At 33.4% G+C, this 17695-nt stretch overlaps 1 protein-coding gene across 7 annotated transcripts in view; it reads right to left on the reverse strand.

The window, feature by feature from the left end:
- Dennd4a (DENN domain containing 4A) overlaps positions 1–17695 on the reverse strand; it is a 111293-nt gene that overhangs the window by 9003 nt on the left and 84595 nt on the right. For 4 of the 7 annotated variants that reach the window (XM_071608403.1, XM_071608401.1, XM_071608402.1 and 1 more), the window contains 11 exons: positions 15192–16285; positions 7839–8028; positions 6789–6883; positions 5431–5606; positions 5203–5349; positions 3678–3876; positions 3190–3444; positions 1005–1122; positions 861–887; positions 257–419; positions 31–95 (listed from right to left, as the gene is read on the reverse strand). In XM_071608403.1, the coding sequence (XP_071464504.1) occupies positions 31–95; positions 257–419; positions 861–887; positions 1005–1122; positions 3190–3444; positions 3678–3876; positions 5203–5349; positions 5431–5606; positions 6789–6883; positions 7839–8028; positions 15192–16285 (2529 nt within the window). The remainder of the gene's footprint in view (positions 1–30; positions 96–256; positions 420–860; positions 888–1004; positions 1123–3189; positions 3445–3677; positions 3877–5202; positions 5350–5430; positions 5607–6788; positions 6884–7838; positions 8029–15191; positions 16286–17695) is intronic. The other 3 variants (XM_071608406.1, XM_071608404.1, XM_027924202.2) reach the window with 1 other exon arrangement.

Below are 17695 nucleotides of genomic sequence, written 5' to 3' on the forward strand. Positions count from 1 at the left end.
TGTCATATATTATTTTTTATACTGAATTACCTATATCAATGTTTTCTCTTCCCAGTGCCACAAGTGAAAGAAATAGTATTTCTCTGTATAAACTCCTAGGAAATAAAAAGCATGAAGAAAATATGAATATCCATATAGTTTATATGTTCTCTACAAAAATATTTATATTAACATAAACATGATATAGTCTAAAAATTACTAGGCAAATAAGGTGTGATTGCTTAGAGGAATATGTTCGTTTAAGGGAATAACTTACCTCTGTCTTTTAAAATGTGGACACTTATTCAGTGTCTCTAAAATCTGACTCATTGGTCCATAGACATCATTCATTTTAATGCTTTTTACCATACTTTTCAATAGTTCCTGGTTAAATGAGTTATCATTTTTTTGTAATAAATGAACCATTGGATACTTCTGGGCTGTAAAAGAACAAGAGCAGATGAAGGAAATGTTCGATGCAGAAAGAAGAAATTAAATAGTAACTGTCAGCTGTTGAAGAAGTTACAAAGCACTAAAAATAAATTTAAGGGCAATAGATAAAAGAATAGAAATCTACAAATGAAGAGAGCAAAAAAAGGAAAAAGAAGACAAATAATGACAAAAATAGACTGGAAGTTTCTGTGGTTTCAGACGGACAACCCAAAGTAATTTCCTTTAATACAGCCCCTGAAGGAAATTAGCAGCCAAGGATGAAAACAAATAAAAAATAACTGGGACAAGCAATGTGCTAAAAGCCAAATGGTACAAAACATAACCAACCCCTCTAGCACATACACAGCACCACTCAAAAAACAAAACCAAATCATGTAAAATTGGACCTACTAGAAGGTAGCACTAAAAAAATCAAATTTAACACTCACTCTCAAACAAAAGAGTACGATTTTGACCTGTAAGACAAAAAGTTGTACAGTGAAATAAGTCAGTTATATGTAAATTTAGGCTATTTAAATTAAGTAGTGATTACTCTCTCATGAGTGAAGTCTGCATTCTATTATAGCACTTACTGTGGGCATTCCAGAGGATGTACAAAGGCTGCCCTGGATCCTGATGTAATTTCATATTGTCCCATAACATTTGTATTAAAACATATTTACTATCTTCAGACATACAGTGGCGAGGAATCTGTGTTGTAAAGTAAAAAATATTCATTAGTGATCCTTAAATGGTAATTTTTTATAAGTATTTTATAAAATCATCATAAATTTTTGTTTAGGTTTTAAGTGTGCAGGAGAAAAAAATACAGAAAATGATTGATTTGTATGTATTTGATATCTCCTGAAGGAAGACATGTTGTATAGAGAAACTAACAATTTCTTTTCTTTTCTTTTTTGGTACTGGTGATTGAACGCAGGAGCACTTTACCATTGAGCCATATCCCCAGCCCTTTTTTTAAAAAATATTTTTTTAGTTATAGTTGGGCACAATACCTTTATTTTATTTGTTTATTTTTATGTGGTGCTAAGGATTGAACCCAGCTCCTCGCACGTGCTAGGCGAGCGCTCTACCGCTGAGCCGTAACTCCAGCCCCCCCCCAGCCCTTTTTATTTTTTATTTTTGAATTGGGGTCTCACTGAGTCACTTAGGGCCTCCCTAAATTGTGAGGCTGGCCTTGAACCTGTGATCCTCCTGCCCTAGCTTCCTGAGTTGCTGGGATTACAGGCATGTGCTACCATGCTTGGCTTGAAGCTAATGATTTCTAAAGTAAAGATTTTACAAAGTATTTGAGATAAATGAGAAAGGGTTCCATGAAGGACTAATCTTCTCCCTCCTCATGAGTCCCAAAGTCTATAGAAAGATGAATCCAAGAGTTCCATTCCTTTCTTCCTTTCTTCTTCTTCTTTTGTAATGTGGGGGGATCAAACCCAGGGCCTCCCATGTGCTAAGTAAGCACTTTACCATTAGATTGTATCTCCAGCCTCAGGAGTTCTATTTTTGATAGTCTACACCCCTTGCCCAGATAATTATGACTGAGCTACCATTTTTTGCCTTCCATTTATGATGTACTGGAAAAATCAGAGTACCTGTACTTAATAGATGTGAAATACAAGAAATACAAAAGGGAAAAGATAAAGTTCTTGACTTTAGCGATAGTGACAGCATACTAAAAGGTAAAAAACACAAACAATATATCAAAGGTATCAGAGCTGGGATGGTGGTTCAGTGGTAGAGCATTTGCCTGGCATGTGTGAGGCACTGGGTTCAATCCTCAGCACCACATAAAAACAAATAAATAAAAATAAAGGTCTAAAAAATGATATCAATGGAGAGCTGGAGTTGTAGCTCAGTGGTAGAGTGCTCACCTAGCACATGGGAGGCACTGGGTTAGAACCTAAGCACCTCATAAAAAAATAAATAAATAAAATAAAGATATTGTGTCCAGGGCTTGGGTTGTAGCTCAGCAGTAGAGCATTTGCCTAGCATGTGAGAGGCACTGGGTTCGATTCTCAGCATGGCATATAAATAAATGACTAAAGTAAAGAGGTCCATCAACAACTAATATATATATATAATATATAAAAATATATATAATATATAACTAAATATACCATATATTTTAATATGTATAAAATGTATATTATATATATTTTATATATATAAATAAATAAAAATCTATATCTAAAAAAAAAAAAGAAAAGATGTCAATGGAGGCTGGGGATGTAGCTCAGGGGCAGAGTGCTTCCTAGCATATGTGAGGCCATGGGTTTGATCCTCAGCATCACAAAAAAAGTTAAATAAATAAATGAACATATAAAAAATTCACTGCCTATTAAGCAAAAATTAAGAGTAAAGGAACAAAGAGAATGGTAGCACATGCTTGAATATGAATTATAGACATCCTCCTAAAAAAATCATTAGGCTTGTTTTTGAAGGGGGTATGAGATTTGAATGGGGCTAACTCACAAACCCTTCTCATGAGAGTTGCTTTCAATCTATTCTTGAAGTAATAACAGAAATTCAAGCACATTTTCTGTAAAGTTTAGAAAGCTAAAAACCATGATTTTGTCTTACTGCTAGACTGTAAGAAAAAATTATTTGTAAAGGCAAGCAACTAAGACAATCCTACTTTTCTAATGATTTAGATGGTTATTAAAAATACTTCGCATAATAATGAACCTTACTTTTTACCAAGCAATATGCAAACATTATGCAGTTGACAGTAGCAGTGCCTTTTAATTTTTATTCTCATACCTTTGAATACTTATTACAATGCTCAGAAGAAAGAATCAATCCAGGTAAGTTACTGGGCAAGTCGAGACGTCTAAAATACCACACCAGGTTCCAAAAAACAATAGGATGATGGTCCACAAAGTCTGCCACTGTTATTGCATGATCACCTTCATTTTCCAATAAGCTCTCAAGTTCTTTCCATACCACTAATGGACTAAGATATGGAACAGTGACAGGATCTGGACTTGGAAGATGCCATTCTAATCCTAAAGAATCCTGTTGAATAAATAAAAACCATAAATGATAAATATAATAAATGATAAACTATTTGTAAAAAAATATCTGTCAATGATTTCCAGATTAGTAGAAAGGTAATATAATTCTATCGTGGGATAAGACTCTTCCATGACAATGATAAAACTAAAGTTAATAAGGTTCTTCAGGACAAGGAGAACAAAATCATATGTAAATGATCCATTTCCAAATTTAAAAAAACCCAAAATACATACTGTTGCTCCTTGTAAAGTAGCTGGCAGGCTGCCTGTAGGAAATAGCTTCTGTCTTCCAGTATCTTCTTTGTCCAAGGTGCCGTAAGTACTAATACTTCTGGCCATTGGAAATATTGGACATTTTGATATAGCTGTTTTTGATTTATTAGCAGGAATCTGAATACTTCGAGCACAGGAATTTTCCTCCAGTTTACATTTGCTTGGGTATTGAAAAAAAAGAAGAAAAATCAGATCAGTGGCTAGATTTACTTGATTTCATTTAGAAGAACCATGTTCTTTTCTTTAGAATCAGAACTGAACATAGCACAATAAATCAAAAGAAATGTTATTTGGGCTTTTAAAATGGGATATTTTAATGTGACTACTACTGTAGTAGTCACACATATTTTCCTTTATAGCAAGTGAATATTAAATATCCAAGATTCATTCATTTGTTCAAAACATTTAGTGGACAACTTTTTAAAAAAATATTTTAAAATTGTAGTGGTTGATGGACCTTTATTTAATTTATTTATTTTGCTGAGGATTAAACCCAGTGCCTCATACATGCTAGGTAAGTGCTGTACCATTGAGCTACATCCCCAACCCCTTAGTGGACAACTTTTATACAGCAGGAACCACACTAGCCGTTAGGGATGCCAAATAGAGGAAATGGACACTTGTTCTTTCAGCAATCACAAGTGGATAAAAGACAAAGATAAGGGACACAACAGATCTATGATAAAAGAAAATATATGCATAGATTTTTGGTTTTACTGTCTTAAATATTTATGACCAAATAGGTTATGTTAGCCTGCCAATACCATACAGTTATTTTTTGGCACATGCAAGTACCAATAAGACTTTACCTGTTCAGTTTTTTTGTGGGTTAGTTGGCACTTATGCAAAATAGAATCAGTTTCTATATTTGAGTGTAGGTTACTTATATTAGGTTTAATATAATAATAGTATAAATTTTGATTTTATAGTTCTTATATCAGTTCCAAATCTTTTAACAAATAATTAATTCTCCTAAGTAGAAAATTAAGTATTCCAAAGTATAAGCTAGTATTGTCTTAATTTATGAAGAGATGGAGATATGAAAAAGATGATCATTCTAAACTTCAAGGGTTCTACATATTTTTTATCTTATAATACTAGTAAACACTATCATATGTACACATAACTTAAACTCTGGAGGTTTATAAAGCGTAGCCATAGCAAAACTCAATATTTAAATATTTAGGCTATTAGGAAATTTTAATTCTAGATATAAGAACTTAAGATTATAAATTTATTTTTCACAGAAATTTAAACCTTGAAATGCTCAGCTAATTAATCTGTCACACATCCCAAACGTGTAATATATGTTGTTAAAACACAGTTTTAATTGGTCCTGGTGGTGTATGCCTCTAGTCCCAGCTACATGGGAGGCTGAGGCAGGCAGGCAGATAACCTTAGCCCATAAGTTTGAAACCAGCCTGTGCAACAACATAATAAGCCCCAGTACAAAAAAAAAATCCTAGTTCCTCATAATCATACTTACCTATTTAGATCAAAATTCCCTTGAACAGAGATAGCAGATGTGTCAAGACCAGAAGCTGATGGTGAAATGCAGGTCTGCTTTGCCTGACTTGAAAAGGAAGATGGAAAGTGGGTACTTTCTGTAGAGGGGCTTGATTTCAAAAAGTATCTGGAATATGAATTGAAGAAGTGAGATAACCTTGGAGACATGATACTTAAATATAAAGGGGTGGAAAAAGCTTATTATTACCTTCCAGGTCGTCTTAAATCTCTTATTTCAATATTCAGAAAAGGTAAGAAAAGATTGCCACAGAATGGGCAGGTAGTATTGAGATTTGAATCATCTGCTGTCCAGCCAGCCATGATTTCCTCATCATGGACGAGACAATCACAAGTTCTACATCGAGAACAACTTGAGATGAGAACCTAGGGGAGAAGACAGCATTTTATAAAGTAAGTATCCAAACATTACAAACAAGAAATGGACTATATTCAGTGTATTATATACCATGCTCATCTTTAATTATTTCAGCTAAATTCATTCCAAAATTTTGCCTATAAAAGAAACTTGTATTGAAGTGAGCATTTTTTTCCATTATCATTTTTATAAAATTAGCTATAATTTTATCATGGAAAAGTAAATTAAAGCATTAATCTGCGAATACCCCAAATAGATATCTGTAATTATATATCAGTGCTACTCAAAAGTATGGTCACTGAACCAGTACTGGTCCACAAATTTGTACTGGTTTATAGTAAGTAAAGTGATTGAAAGGACTCAGAAAGCTATAAAGTAATTTGACCTGGTTGTAACATCTAAGTGTATAAGGGTATCAAATTAGGAATTAAACAAAAAACAAGCCTAGTCTATCACTATACAGTTTAACAAGCTCAACAGTAGATAACTATAAATGTCGAAATTACATTTATAAATTTCATAAATTCCCGAAGCCTCAGAAACTTTGTAAATGGCAACATCAATGCTCATCATTTGTCTTCCAGCTATATACAAATTTCTTTATGGAACCTAGCATGAAACAGCAGCCACACTCACAAACATAATTTAATTACTATAATTTTTACAGAAAAGTTAGGGAAGAGTTTTAAAGTATAAAAGCATAACTTTTTATTGTAAGAAAAATGGGACATAGGAGCATACCCTGCAGAGATAGAGATCCACATCGAACTGACACAGAAGATGAAAAACCATGATGGAAGAAGCTGACAACTGAGTGCCAAAAGAGCTTCCTGCACTCTCATCAAAGTTTGCTTGCACAGCAAAATTGGTAGAGTTTACAATGTGACATAAATGTTCAAAGAGAATACATATAACAAGGAATGAATAAAATGCCAAAAAGGAAAATATTTATGTATGCTGAAAATCTCAAAGAAAGAATGGAACTGCCCTAATAAAGTAATATGACTTCAACAATATGAAATAATGAATATCCAAAAACTGGATTTCAACTTTGTTCAGGTGAGATATGTTTTCTAAAATTTCAGATGCTACATATTAAACTGTTATTACTATACCAGGATCATCAATACTTGAGAAATGTACATTTTATAAAGTAACACAAAAAGATACTCTTGAATAAAATTGTATACCTCCATTGCATAGTTCTGGAAGATATTTGCATTACTCGTGTTCAGGGAAGATGTCATTTCTGATTTCCCAGGTAAGGCAAACTTTGACAGGGATCCTGTTCATTATTAAAAAACAAACAGCAAAACCATTAAAATTGATGAGAAAGGATATAAGAATTTTTAAAAAAATTATACATATATATTTTTAGTTGTTGATGGGGCTTTATTTTATTTACTTATTTATATGTGGTGATGATAATTGAACCCAGTGCCTCACCCATGCCAGGCAAGCACTCTACGACTGAGCCATAACCCCAGCAAGAATCTTCTATTTCCATAAATTATCTGATAAAATTGATATTTTCTGTTCAAAATATTAAAAATAATTCAGAAACAACAATAATGTAAAATATCTTTCTCAGTGCAAAATGTAATGGTATAAACTACCAGTTCAAAAGAAATAGAGGGGATAGGAAATTATACTAAACACTAGATTCTCAAATACTTTTTCAGAAGAGAGTTCTTATGAATGACAATTAACAATATGCACTTGCAAAAATATAACATGATATATGTGTGTGTGTGTATATATATATGTACATATGTATATGTATATACAATAGCATTACAAAGACTGGAAATTTAATGTCGATAAATAGGGAAGTAGTTAAAATAAACTGATACAACCACATATGATAAACTATGCAGCTGTAAAAATGAAGGAGGAACACCACTATGTAATGATATGGAATGATCTTTAGGTTACACTGTTAAGTGAAGACAAGTGATGGGTGGGAAAGAATTTATAGTTACCTTTTGAATGAGAAGATAGGAAAGTAATAAGGATATATAAAAAACCACTTATACTTACATTTTTAAAAAAAAACAATGAAAGGTAGGAAGAGAATTGTATGAGGGGTGGGAATGGAAACTAGTCTTCTCTAAAAGTGCCTTGGCTTTTATCATTTTTCTTTGGACTTCTTTCAGGTTTTTAAAAAGTTGAAGAACAAATTAAATCATAAAGAAAAACAGTAAAGGTACTGCCAATCAAACAGGACTGTTTGGACAAACCTTCTAGGGAGGCAGAACTTTCCAGGCTTGCTCGACTGAGATCAATTCCCTTGGTCCCTGAAGTGGCACTGCTCTCTTGGGAGGAAGCAGCTCCTTCCAACTCATGGCAGATATCTTCATCTGTCAAAGAGGTAGATTCAGAATCCTGGGCTCCCACTGAAGAAAGACTGGTACGATCAGAACTTTGATCCTAAGGACATAATTATAAGCTTAATTTCCTTCATATTTAAAATTATTTAAAAAGTCTTCTCTAAGGTAGAGGAAACACTACCACCTAACTACCCAAATGATTAATGAACAACTTCTGGGGACAAAAAACAAAACAAAACAAAAAAAAACCCCAACCAATTATACAAAGAGTCCTACTTTGAGTAAGCAAGCTAGAGATCAATTTTTAAGAAATAATTTTTTTACTTTCAGCAAGATATATCCCCATTTAGTAAGGCAACTTAGAGGACTTTGACTCTTCATTTATTGTTTTATTTTCCTTCCTGTTTTCTTTCCTTCTTGATCTTCCAGACTAAGACACCATTAGAATTACATTTTATTCTTTTCCACAATAATCTAGATTTCAAAGACACATGCTCATTAGTTTTCATTTCTGAGGATACTAATGTAAAAGTTAATTTTTTTTCTGGCTACACTAATATGTAAGAAAATATGGTAGATAAAGATTTTTGTGGGACTGGGGTTGTAGCTTAGCAGTATAGCATTTGCCTAGCACACATGAGGCACTGGGTTTGATCCTCAGCACCACATAAAAATAAATAAACAAAATAAAGGTATTGTGTCCATTCACAACTGAAAAAAAAAAACACCACTTTTTTAAGTAGTTGCAGATGGACACAATACCTTTATTTTGTTTATTTATTTTTGTGTGGTGCTGAGGATTGAACCCAGAGCCTCACACATGCGAGGCAAGTGCTCTACCGCTGAGCCACAACCCCAGCCCTCTATAACTATTTTTTTAAAAAGACTTTTGTATGAAAACATGTTTTTAAACATCTATAATCCCACTGCCTAGATGATACAACTTATTTTTTCTATAGTTGTGTTATTAATTTTCATTACATATGGCATTAACATTTTAATGTGGTCAAATCTTTTCATTCTTTATGTGTTCCAAGGTTTGTCTCTTCACACCAAAATGATAAAAATATCATTTTAAAAACATCTTTCTTTGTACTTCAATGTCTAATCCATCTAAGGCTTTTTAAATTTATTTTTGTTCAATGTGAGGTAGGAATCTGACTTTCCCCCAAATGGACAGCTAATTATCCCAACAAAAATATTCTCATTCCCAACTGGTTTGATAACTTTTGTTATCTCATATTCCATTCTATTTACATATAGTTTTTTTAGTTGTCGTTTACACAATACCTTTAATTAATTAATTAATTAATTAAAATGTGGCGCCGAGGATCGAACCCAGGGCCTCGCACTTGCTAGGCAAGCACTCTACTGCTGAGCCACAACCCCAGCCCCCTACATATAGTTTTTGTTTCTGGCCTTTCCTCCATTCCATGGCCCACTTATCATCTTTTGCATTAATTAAAACACATTTATTTATAGTTTAAGCATTTGTTTTGCTATTTTGGTGAGTAGTTCCACATTTTCTTTTCAAGATTGTCCCAATTATTCTCATGATATTCTAGATAAATTCTATACCAGTGAAACATGGTTTGTTCAGTTATCCTGGTATTTGGTTTGGTTGTTTTGTTTTGGAGGGTTATTTTCTTTTTCTTTTTGTATTTTAATCAGACTACCCTTGGAATTTGGGAAAAACTGACACCTTTTCAATACTGGGTACACTATATACTTCACTAAAGTCTTATAGCTCTACTTATGTAGGCATTGCACGTTTCAGTTTGGTTTTGCTTCTATACATTTTAGGCTTCTGTTATGGTAAATTAGCTTATATTTATTATTTTTTCACAGGCTGTCAAATACAGGGAAGTTATTTTTAAAATGTTTGTTTCTTGCTATCTTACTGATTGAAAGTTTTTTCAATGGTAGCAGATAATCTCTCTTGATAATACTGAGTTTATTAATTCTTTTGCAATATTTTTTTTTCTTTTCTCTCATCTTCTGGTATTGTTAGAAGATCCAGAATACTGATAAATATGACAGGCGTTAGCATGTTTTCTTGCCTTGATCCTGCTTTTAAAATGAATAATGATAATGTTTTATTGTTAATATGGTACACAATTTGATTTTTGGTACTCTATTAAGCTAACTTAAGTTATAAATAGTTTAATTTGATTAGTGTACCATGTGCACTTGAAAAGAATATGCATTCTGTAAAGAATATGCATTCTGTACTCATTGAACATATATTCTAAAAATGTCAATTATGTTATGGTAGCTGATTGTTCAGATCTGTCTTGAGCAGTTTTTGTTAGCTGTTCCAATAGCTGAAGAGAGGTCTTAAAATCTATTAAAATTTTAGAACTCCCTTGAATTTTGTCAATTTTTGTGTCATTATTTCATGGTCCAATGATTTGGTGCATATCCATGGATAACTGTTGTGTCTTCATAGTGACTTGTGCCTTATCATTACAAAATATTGTTCTTTGTCTCTAGTAATACTCTTAAAGTTTATTTTCTCTTCTATTAAAACAGTCACTAAAGCTTCTTACAATTACTATTTGCAATGTATAGTTTTTTGCCTTCCATTCACTTTGAACAAAACTGTTTCTTTATACTTAAGAGTGTTATTTCTGGTAGGCAACAGGGTCCTGTAATACAAATTTTGTCAATTTCTGCCTCTTAACTGAGGTTGTCAGACAAATATCACTTAATTATCGATATGGATTTATTGATAGGGACTGTATTTTGGTCTATTATTTCTCTGTTCTTCTTTTCCTGTCTTCTTTCAGTATTCTTATCAGCTTTTTGGCTATATCTTATTTTTACGCAACTGCACTAGGGAATACAAACACGTAATCATTTGCAGTCTACTAGAGTTTTAGTATTGTAACATATGATAACATAACTACAATAAAGATCAGTGGAGTAAGTCTCTTCACTCCTGTTAATCATCCAAGTTTGAGATAATATGATAATATTATAATATTATATTTTATGAGATATTATAATTTGTGTTAGACAATTACAAGTATTTTTAAGATATTTCAGAGGCCAAAGAAATAGTCTTTTATATGAGGCAACTATTTACATTTATTTTGCTCTTCCTTCATTCCTGAAGATCCAGTTTTCTTTCTAGCATTTCTTCAGCCTGAAGAATCTCCTTTGGCACATCTTACGCAGCATGTCTGCTGCCCATGAATTCTTTTCCTTTATCTGAAAATGTCTTTTACCTTTACCCCTAAAGAATATTTTCACTGAACATAAAATTCTGTGTTCACAGAACTTCTCTTTCAGAATGTTAAAGATGTGATTTCCCATTAAATTCTTTCCCCCACAGATTATGATAAAAATGCATTGTTATTCAAATCTTCATTCTTCTATAGGTAATGTATAATTTTTCTTTAACAACTTTCAAGATTTCTTAACAGATGGACAACTTTGGTGTTTATTAATTTGCTTATTATGTGTACAGGTATGGTTTACTTTGAATTTATCCTTTCTGTATTTTGTTGAGTCTATCCTATCTGTAAATCTGTCTTTTTCCAAATTTGGAGGGTTTCAATTATTACTTCTTCAAATATATTTTTTGCCACACTTTATTCAATCCTTTCAAACTCCAATTACATGCATGTTATTTATACCTTTTGATATTGTCCCACAAGTTCCTGAGGCTCTGTTCCTTTTTTTAAGAAGTCTTTTTGCTTTCTTGGTTCTGCGAATTAGGTAATCTCTGTTATTCAGCTTTTAAGTTTACTGACTCTTTGCTGTCATCTCCATTTTGCTACTGAACCTATCCAATGAGTTTGTTTCAGACTTTGTATCTCAAAGATTTTAAGTTTCTATTTCTTGCTGAGAATTCCTTTATTTTCATTTTTTAAAAATGCTTCACATATAGGAAATACAGTGAAATCAATCTGCCTGAACTTTCCTATGTACATATATGAAAATACCACAGTGAATCTCAATACTAAGTACATCCATAAGACTGGGATCCTAAATAGAATAAAATATATTGCATGCTTATATCAGTATATCAAAATAGATTCCACTGTAATATATAACTAAAAAAAATAAAAAATACTTCATGGAATCTAGTTATAATAGCTGCTTTAAAATTTCTGATTAATTCTGACATCTGGATCATCTTAGGATTGTCTTTCCTTTGAGAATTGGTCATGTTTTTCTAGTTATTTTGTGTGTATGTACATGTGTGTGGTGCCAGGGACTGAACCCATGGCCTTGCATATGCTAGGCAAGCACTTTACCACTGAGCTACAGCCCCAGCCCTTTCAAATATTTCATATCAAATACTTTTTATTTTATATTGGATAATGTGAATGTTAGGTTGTGTAGTATGGATACTGTTATTGTACTGGCGATGTTTTAACATATAATCAACTGAATTACTTTCTGAGTGTGTTTTTTGTAGGCAGTCGTTTAATTCCTAATTAATTTCTGTAATAAGTCTTGTCTTTGCTTGTTTGCATCCTGTTCCATGTATGTGTAACTCAAAGAGTTAGGATGAGACTTGCGTGAGGTTCTCATACAACTCTTGATTCCACAGAGCCCCTTTTCCTTCCTCTATCAGAAAATCTGAGTTTCTTTTGAAATTTTAGCTGTTAGAATAGCTATGGCACACTGTGATTGCTCTTGGTGTAAGGAGGCATGAGAGAAGAAAATGGGAAACTTACCTCTGTGTGGGTCCCTCCACAGAATCTGCCAGCTCATTTTTCTTTTAGAATTCTTAGATAGTTATTTTTTATTTTTCATATCTTTTTAGTTGTAGATGGAAACAATATCTTTATTTTATTTATTTATTTTTACTTGGTGCTGAGGCTTGAATCCAGGGCCTCACGTGTGGTAGGCAAGCACTCTACCACTGAGCTATAACCCAAGTCCCAGTTATTTATTTTTTACATATTTTGTCTGGAGTTTTTAGTTGTAATCATTAGAGGGAATGGGTTGTGATGGCCTTATGTTACCCCAGTGGAACCAGAACTCTCACCATAAAACTTCTGAAAAATATTTTGCTAAGTATAGTTAAACAGGTTGGCAGTGATTTTCTTTTAGCATCTTAAAGGCATCTTACCAGTGTCTTCCAACATCATAGTTTCTGTTCTGAAGACAACTATTCATTTCCTAGTGTTGCTCCTTTGAAGGCAATTTATCTTTTTTCTCTAGTACCTTTTAAGATTTTTCCTTTGTATTTCATCTTTATTTTAACAATATATAACTACGTATGGTCTTCTTTGTATTTATTCTGCTTGGCATTTGCAGAAATTCTTAAATTTGTGAATTGGTATCTTCCATTTTTGGAAATTTCTTGGCAATTAGGTGTTGGGGGTGGACAGTGCATTGAGGATTGAACCAGAGATGCTCTGCCACTGAGCTACATCCCCAATCCTTTCTACTTTTTATTTATTCATTTATTTATTTTAGGTCCTGGGGATTGAACCCAGGGGCACTTAAACACTAAGCCACATCCCTATCCCCTTTTAAAATTTTATTTAGAGACAGCCTCTCACTGAGTTGCTTAGGGCCTTGCTAAGTTGCTAATGCTGGCGTTGAACTTGCGATCCTCCAGCCTCAGCCTCCTGAGTCATTGGGATTATAGGCATGTGCCACTGAGCCTGGCTCTATTTTTTGAGACAGAATCTCACTAAGTTCCTAAGATTGGCCTAGAACTTGTAATCCTCCTGCCTCAGCCTCCCAAATCACTGGGATTATAGGCATTTGTCGTCTTGTCCAGTGCAACTGGTTTTTAAAGTATTTGTTAGATCCCATTCTCTTTCTTTTTAACTCAATCACACAAATGTTAAATATTTTTAATGACTCCCCCCACCCCCAATTCTGCTGTATTTTCTATTTTTTCTCTGTACGTCCAGTGTGGATATTTCCTAATTACACCCCTCCCAATTTGTTTACTAGCCTTTCTGTGTTTTATCTGCTGTTATATCTCCCACATCTTTAATATATTTTTCAGCTCTACAATTTACATCTGATCCTTTTAAAACAGATTTTAATTATCTGGTGAAATTTTCCATCTTTGCAGCCATTTTTTATGTGTTTTCCTCTATTGTGAATATCTTATAATTATTTCACAGACCCTTTCTCATTCAAGTATCTGGATCATCCGAGGTTCTGTTGTCATTATCTGTTTTTCTTCTGGTTTCTAGCCATAGTCCTGTCTCTTGGCATAACTACCTTTAATTAAATGTCAGATACTGCATATAAAAAACTATAAAAACTGTAGATGTTTAATTCTTTCAGAAAGAGCACACTCTTTCCTCTGCCACCTAAAGACTGACTATTTTAATCTAATCACAGAGTTGAGCAGGAGTCAAGTCTAGGTTGCAGTTTGGGTCCAGCTCAGTCTATCCATAGCTTACCAGTGCCCCCGAGGGACAGCTCTGTAGCACTGATGACCTGAAATAGTCACCAAAGCTTCTTCCCTTGGCAGCTCATCAGTACTAGTTATTATGTTCCCAGAACTATGCAGGGAACTCTATTTTTCAGATGCTTTCTGTTTACCTATCTTATGTAATATCAGTATTTGGAAAATGTCTTGAAGGAAAAAAACCTTCTGTGTATTTGAGGTCCCTCAAGTCTTCTGTTTTACTCACCCATTCCCCATCCCTTTCCCACAGTTCTCTGATAAGGCAAAGCCTGGGGCTAGAACTCATTCTCTGTGCTTATAATTAGCAAATGCCTTCTGGGAAAAAGTGGCTATAGAATTTCAGCTCCTCTCTGCAATTCTCTCTCTATAATCTTGCCTCTCTTTTCTATAGTTGCTTTATAAGTTCTCTGATGATTGTAAACAGAAACTTTCTGTACTTCATCTAGATTTTTTGCTCTTGGGAGGTTATGTAGATTTATCATAAGTTATATCATCCTAAAAAGAAGGAGAAATTATATGTCTGGCTGGTAAGTTTTGAAGGCATATTGGATACTGACTGAAAAAATGATGTACTTTGAGGGAAATATTTAAACTCAGTCAGTATTTATATTTAACACAAATTTTTTACTCTAGCTACATATCACTTTCTTTCAAAAGTGAATTATAAACATAACCTTCATCTTCTTTCTTTTTGAAGCTATTTCAGCTCAAATTCTGACACCTAACAAAACTTTTACATCCCATGAGTCCTTTTTATAAAGCTGTGTGTAAACAGAATGATTAAAACACATTTGTACAACGAGAAGGCTTTCATTTGTAGTGGTGGGTATATGAAAGTAAAAGGAGTAAATGCCAACAAAACTTACCTTAGAGGACGTGGTATACATGGTGAATCTTGAGTACCACTTGCTTGCTTTCTCTGCAACTCCTTTGCCAGCAGTGAACATACTGTGTCTTATAACATCTAGTTTAGGTACTAGTAGTGTATCTAAGTTAAATGAAGGTGATGAATGAGTTAATGTATTTTGAGATTCTTCCCTAAATGGGCAAGTAGGTGAGAAGGCTGGAGAAGACCAGAGTCTATCCCGTGGTCTCTCCTCGCTTTTTGTGTAACTTTTAGATTTGGTAAGTCTCACTGGCCTAGGAGAATTAGGAGGCAGGCTAGATCTTCTGCATGCCTTGACCAGTGTTGGACTTTTCTTACTGGTTGACTTATCATCACATGCCCGCTGTAAATCAATGCTTGGTGTACGACTTGTCAAAGGACTGCTCATGTTATTCATATACATCACAATTTCTTCAGCTAAATCACGCCGAGCAGATGGTGTTGAAATGCTTTTGCTATCATCTTCATCCTCCTCCTCTTCTTTGTGCTGTTCCGTCTCAGCAACCAAAAGAGAGAGGGGATCAAATCCTGTTACAACATCAGTTTTCTCAGAAGGTTTTACTGAAAAGCTACTGTTCATACGTTGAATTCTCTTGGGATTTTGCGCAGTAATGTATCCCACTTTTGATCCATCTGTTTCATTGTCTAAATCTTCTAAGTCAAAAATAACAGGGGAATCCACTTTATCTGTCAAACAGTTAGAACCATCAAAAGGTGTATCATCATCACTGGATTCCTTTTCTAGACTGTCCCTTTTTGATCTTAAAGATGGCTTTCCAATATCAAGACTATTTGGTCTTGTACTTTTTGAGATAACATTTGAAAGAATTTTTGCATCAGCTCCTAATTTTTCAACTATATTTCCAGTGTTTGCTTCTTGATTAATTCTATTCAGCATTAATCCCATCAGTACCCCTCCACTAAGATTACGATTTCTATTTCCCCAGGCCATTTGCTGCTCCAAATCAGGTTCATTGTCACTTTTATGTCTTTTCCTGAAACATCTACTTTGAATGTTTCCGGTTTCATTTGTATCCTCAACAGATGACATTAAGACCAGCTCAGGTGTGCTTTCTATAAAACAAGAAAAGTGCTTTTAATCAGGAAAATGTAATGTGCAAATACAAGTCATCTTAAATATTTTAAATTCTAGATAGTAGCAGGTACTCATGATCTGCCTATTATTTGACAGACATCATATTAGGTACATTACTTATATCATCTATTAAAAAACAGTCCAACATTTTTATGTGTTGAGAAAAAAAGAAAAGAAAAATTAATTACTTAGCCCAAAGTTACCCAATCCTTAAATGGTACAACTGGGATTCAAATTCAGATTTGTCTAAATGTAAGTGGTATGTTCTAGACATTAATATTTATGTTTTATAAATTTTCTTTAATTTTAATGAATTGATTAAATAGAAATAGTTATACAATTGTGATTGTGCTCAATGATCTTGAGATTCTGAGGCTTCTGCTCATTAAAATGAAAAACAAACTCCAAAACACCAAACCAATATAAGGTAGCTATGTTAATTTTATTCATAAATAAAAATTTATTTTAAAATCTCCAAATCCTTATGAATATAGATGTGAATAATTTTACCTTTTCTTAACATACTGATTGTAAGTTCATACCAGTCAAATGTAAATGGCCCTTTGACATTATTCAGAAATACTGTCTACCGCTTTCTACCAAATTACTTAGATAACAATGTTGAATGCAGAAATCTAGGTTTCCAATCACCTAAATTGTTCTCATTATATAGGAGTCTTATAAAAGTATTAATCTAGGTACAGTATTGTTAACTATTCTTTGCTTTATACAATTGAATCAGATCTCTATAACTAGGTAATTACCAAAATGTACCTTTTTTCTACTATATGATGCATGCAGGTAGGAGAACAGGGATAAATGGTAATACTACAGACCATAAAATATATATATATATACACACACACACATATACACCTTTGTTTATTCGTTTATGTGGAGCTGATGATCGAACCCAGTGCCTTAGATGTTAAGTGAGTGCTCTACCACTGAGCCACAACCCCAGCCTGAGACCATAAAATATTACAAACTATTATTTTTAAATAAGCATATGCCAATAACAAGAAAAATAGCATGTCAGAGAGGCAAAGTGTCCCCCTCCCCATATCAATTTATGGTTTAAGATTGAGGACTTAAACCAAAAAACTCTTTCTTGGGAAACCTTCTGCTTGACATGTTAAATATTATAGAAGACTTGGAGGAACCTTGTAACCTATAGATAATACTTTGTAATTGCATTTGAATAGATGTACAAGGGTCCTTTGTAAAGCCAGTCCTATGGCATGGCCTAAAGACAAAGATTAGGAGAGACTGGGAAATTACACCTTGAGCCAAATCTGGCCTGAGGTCTGTTTTTGTACAGTTTCATATGTTCTTTACATCTGTAAAGAGCTGTAAAAATTATGAACATGCAAATTAGAATAGATAAC

This window comes from Marmota flaviventris, chromosome 2, assembly GCF_047511675.1.
Source record: "Marmota flaviventris isolate mMarFla1 chromosome 2, mMarFla1.hap1, whole genome shotgun sequence".
Lineage (NCBI taxonomy): Eukaryota > Metazoa > Chordata > Mammalia > Rodentia > Sciuridae > Marmota > Marmota flaviventris.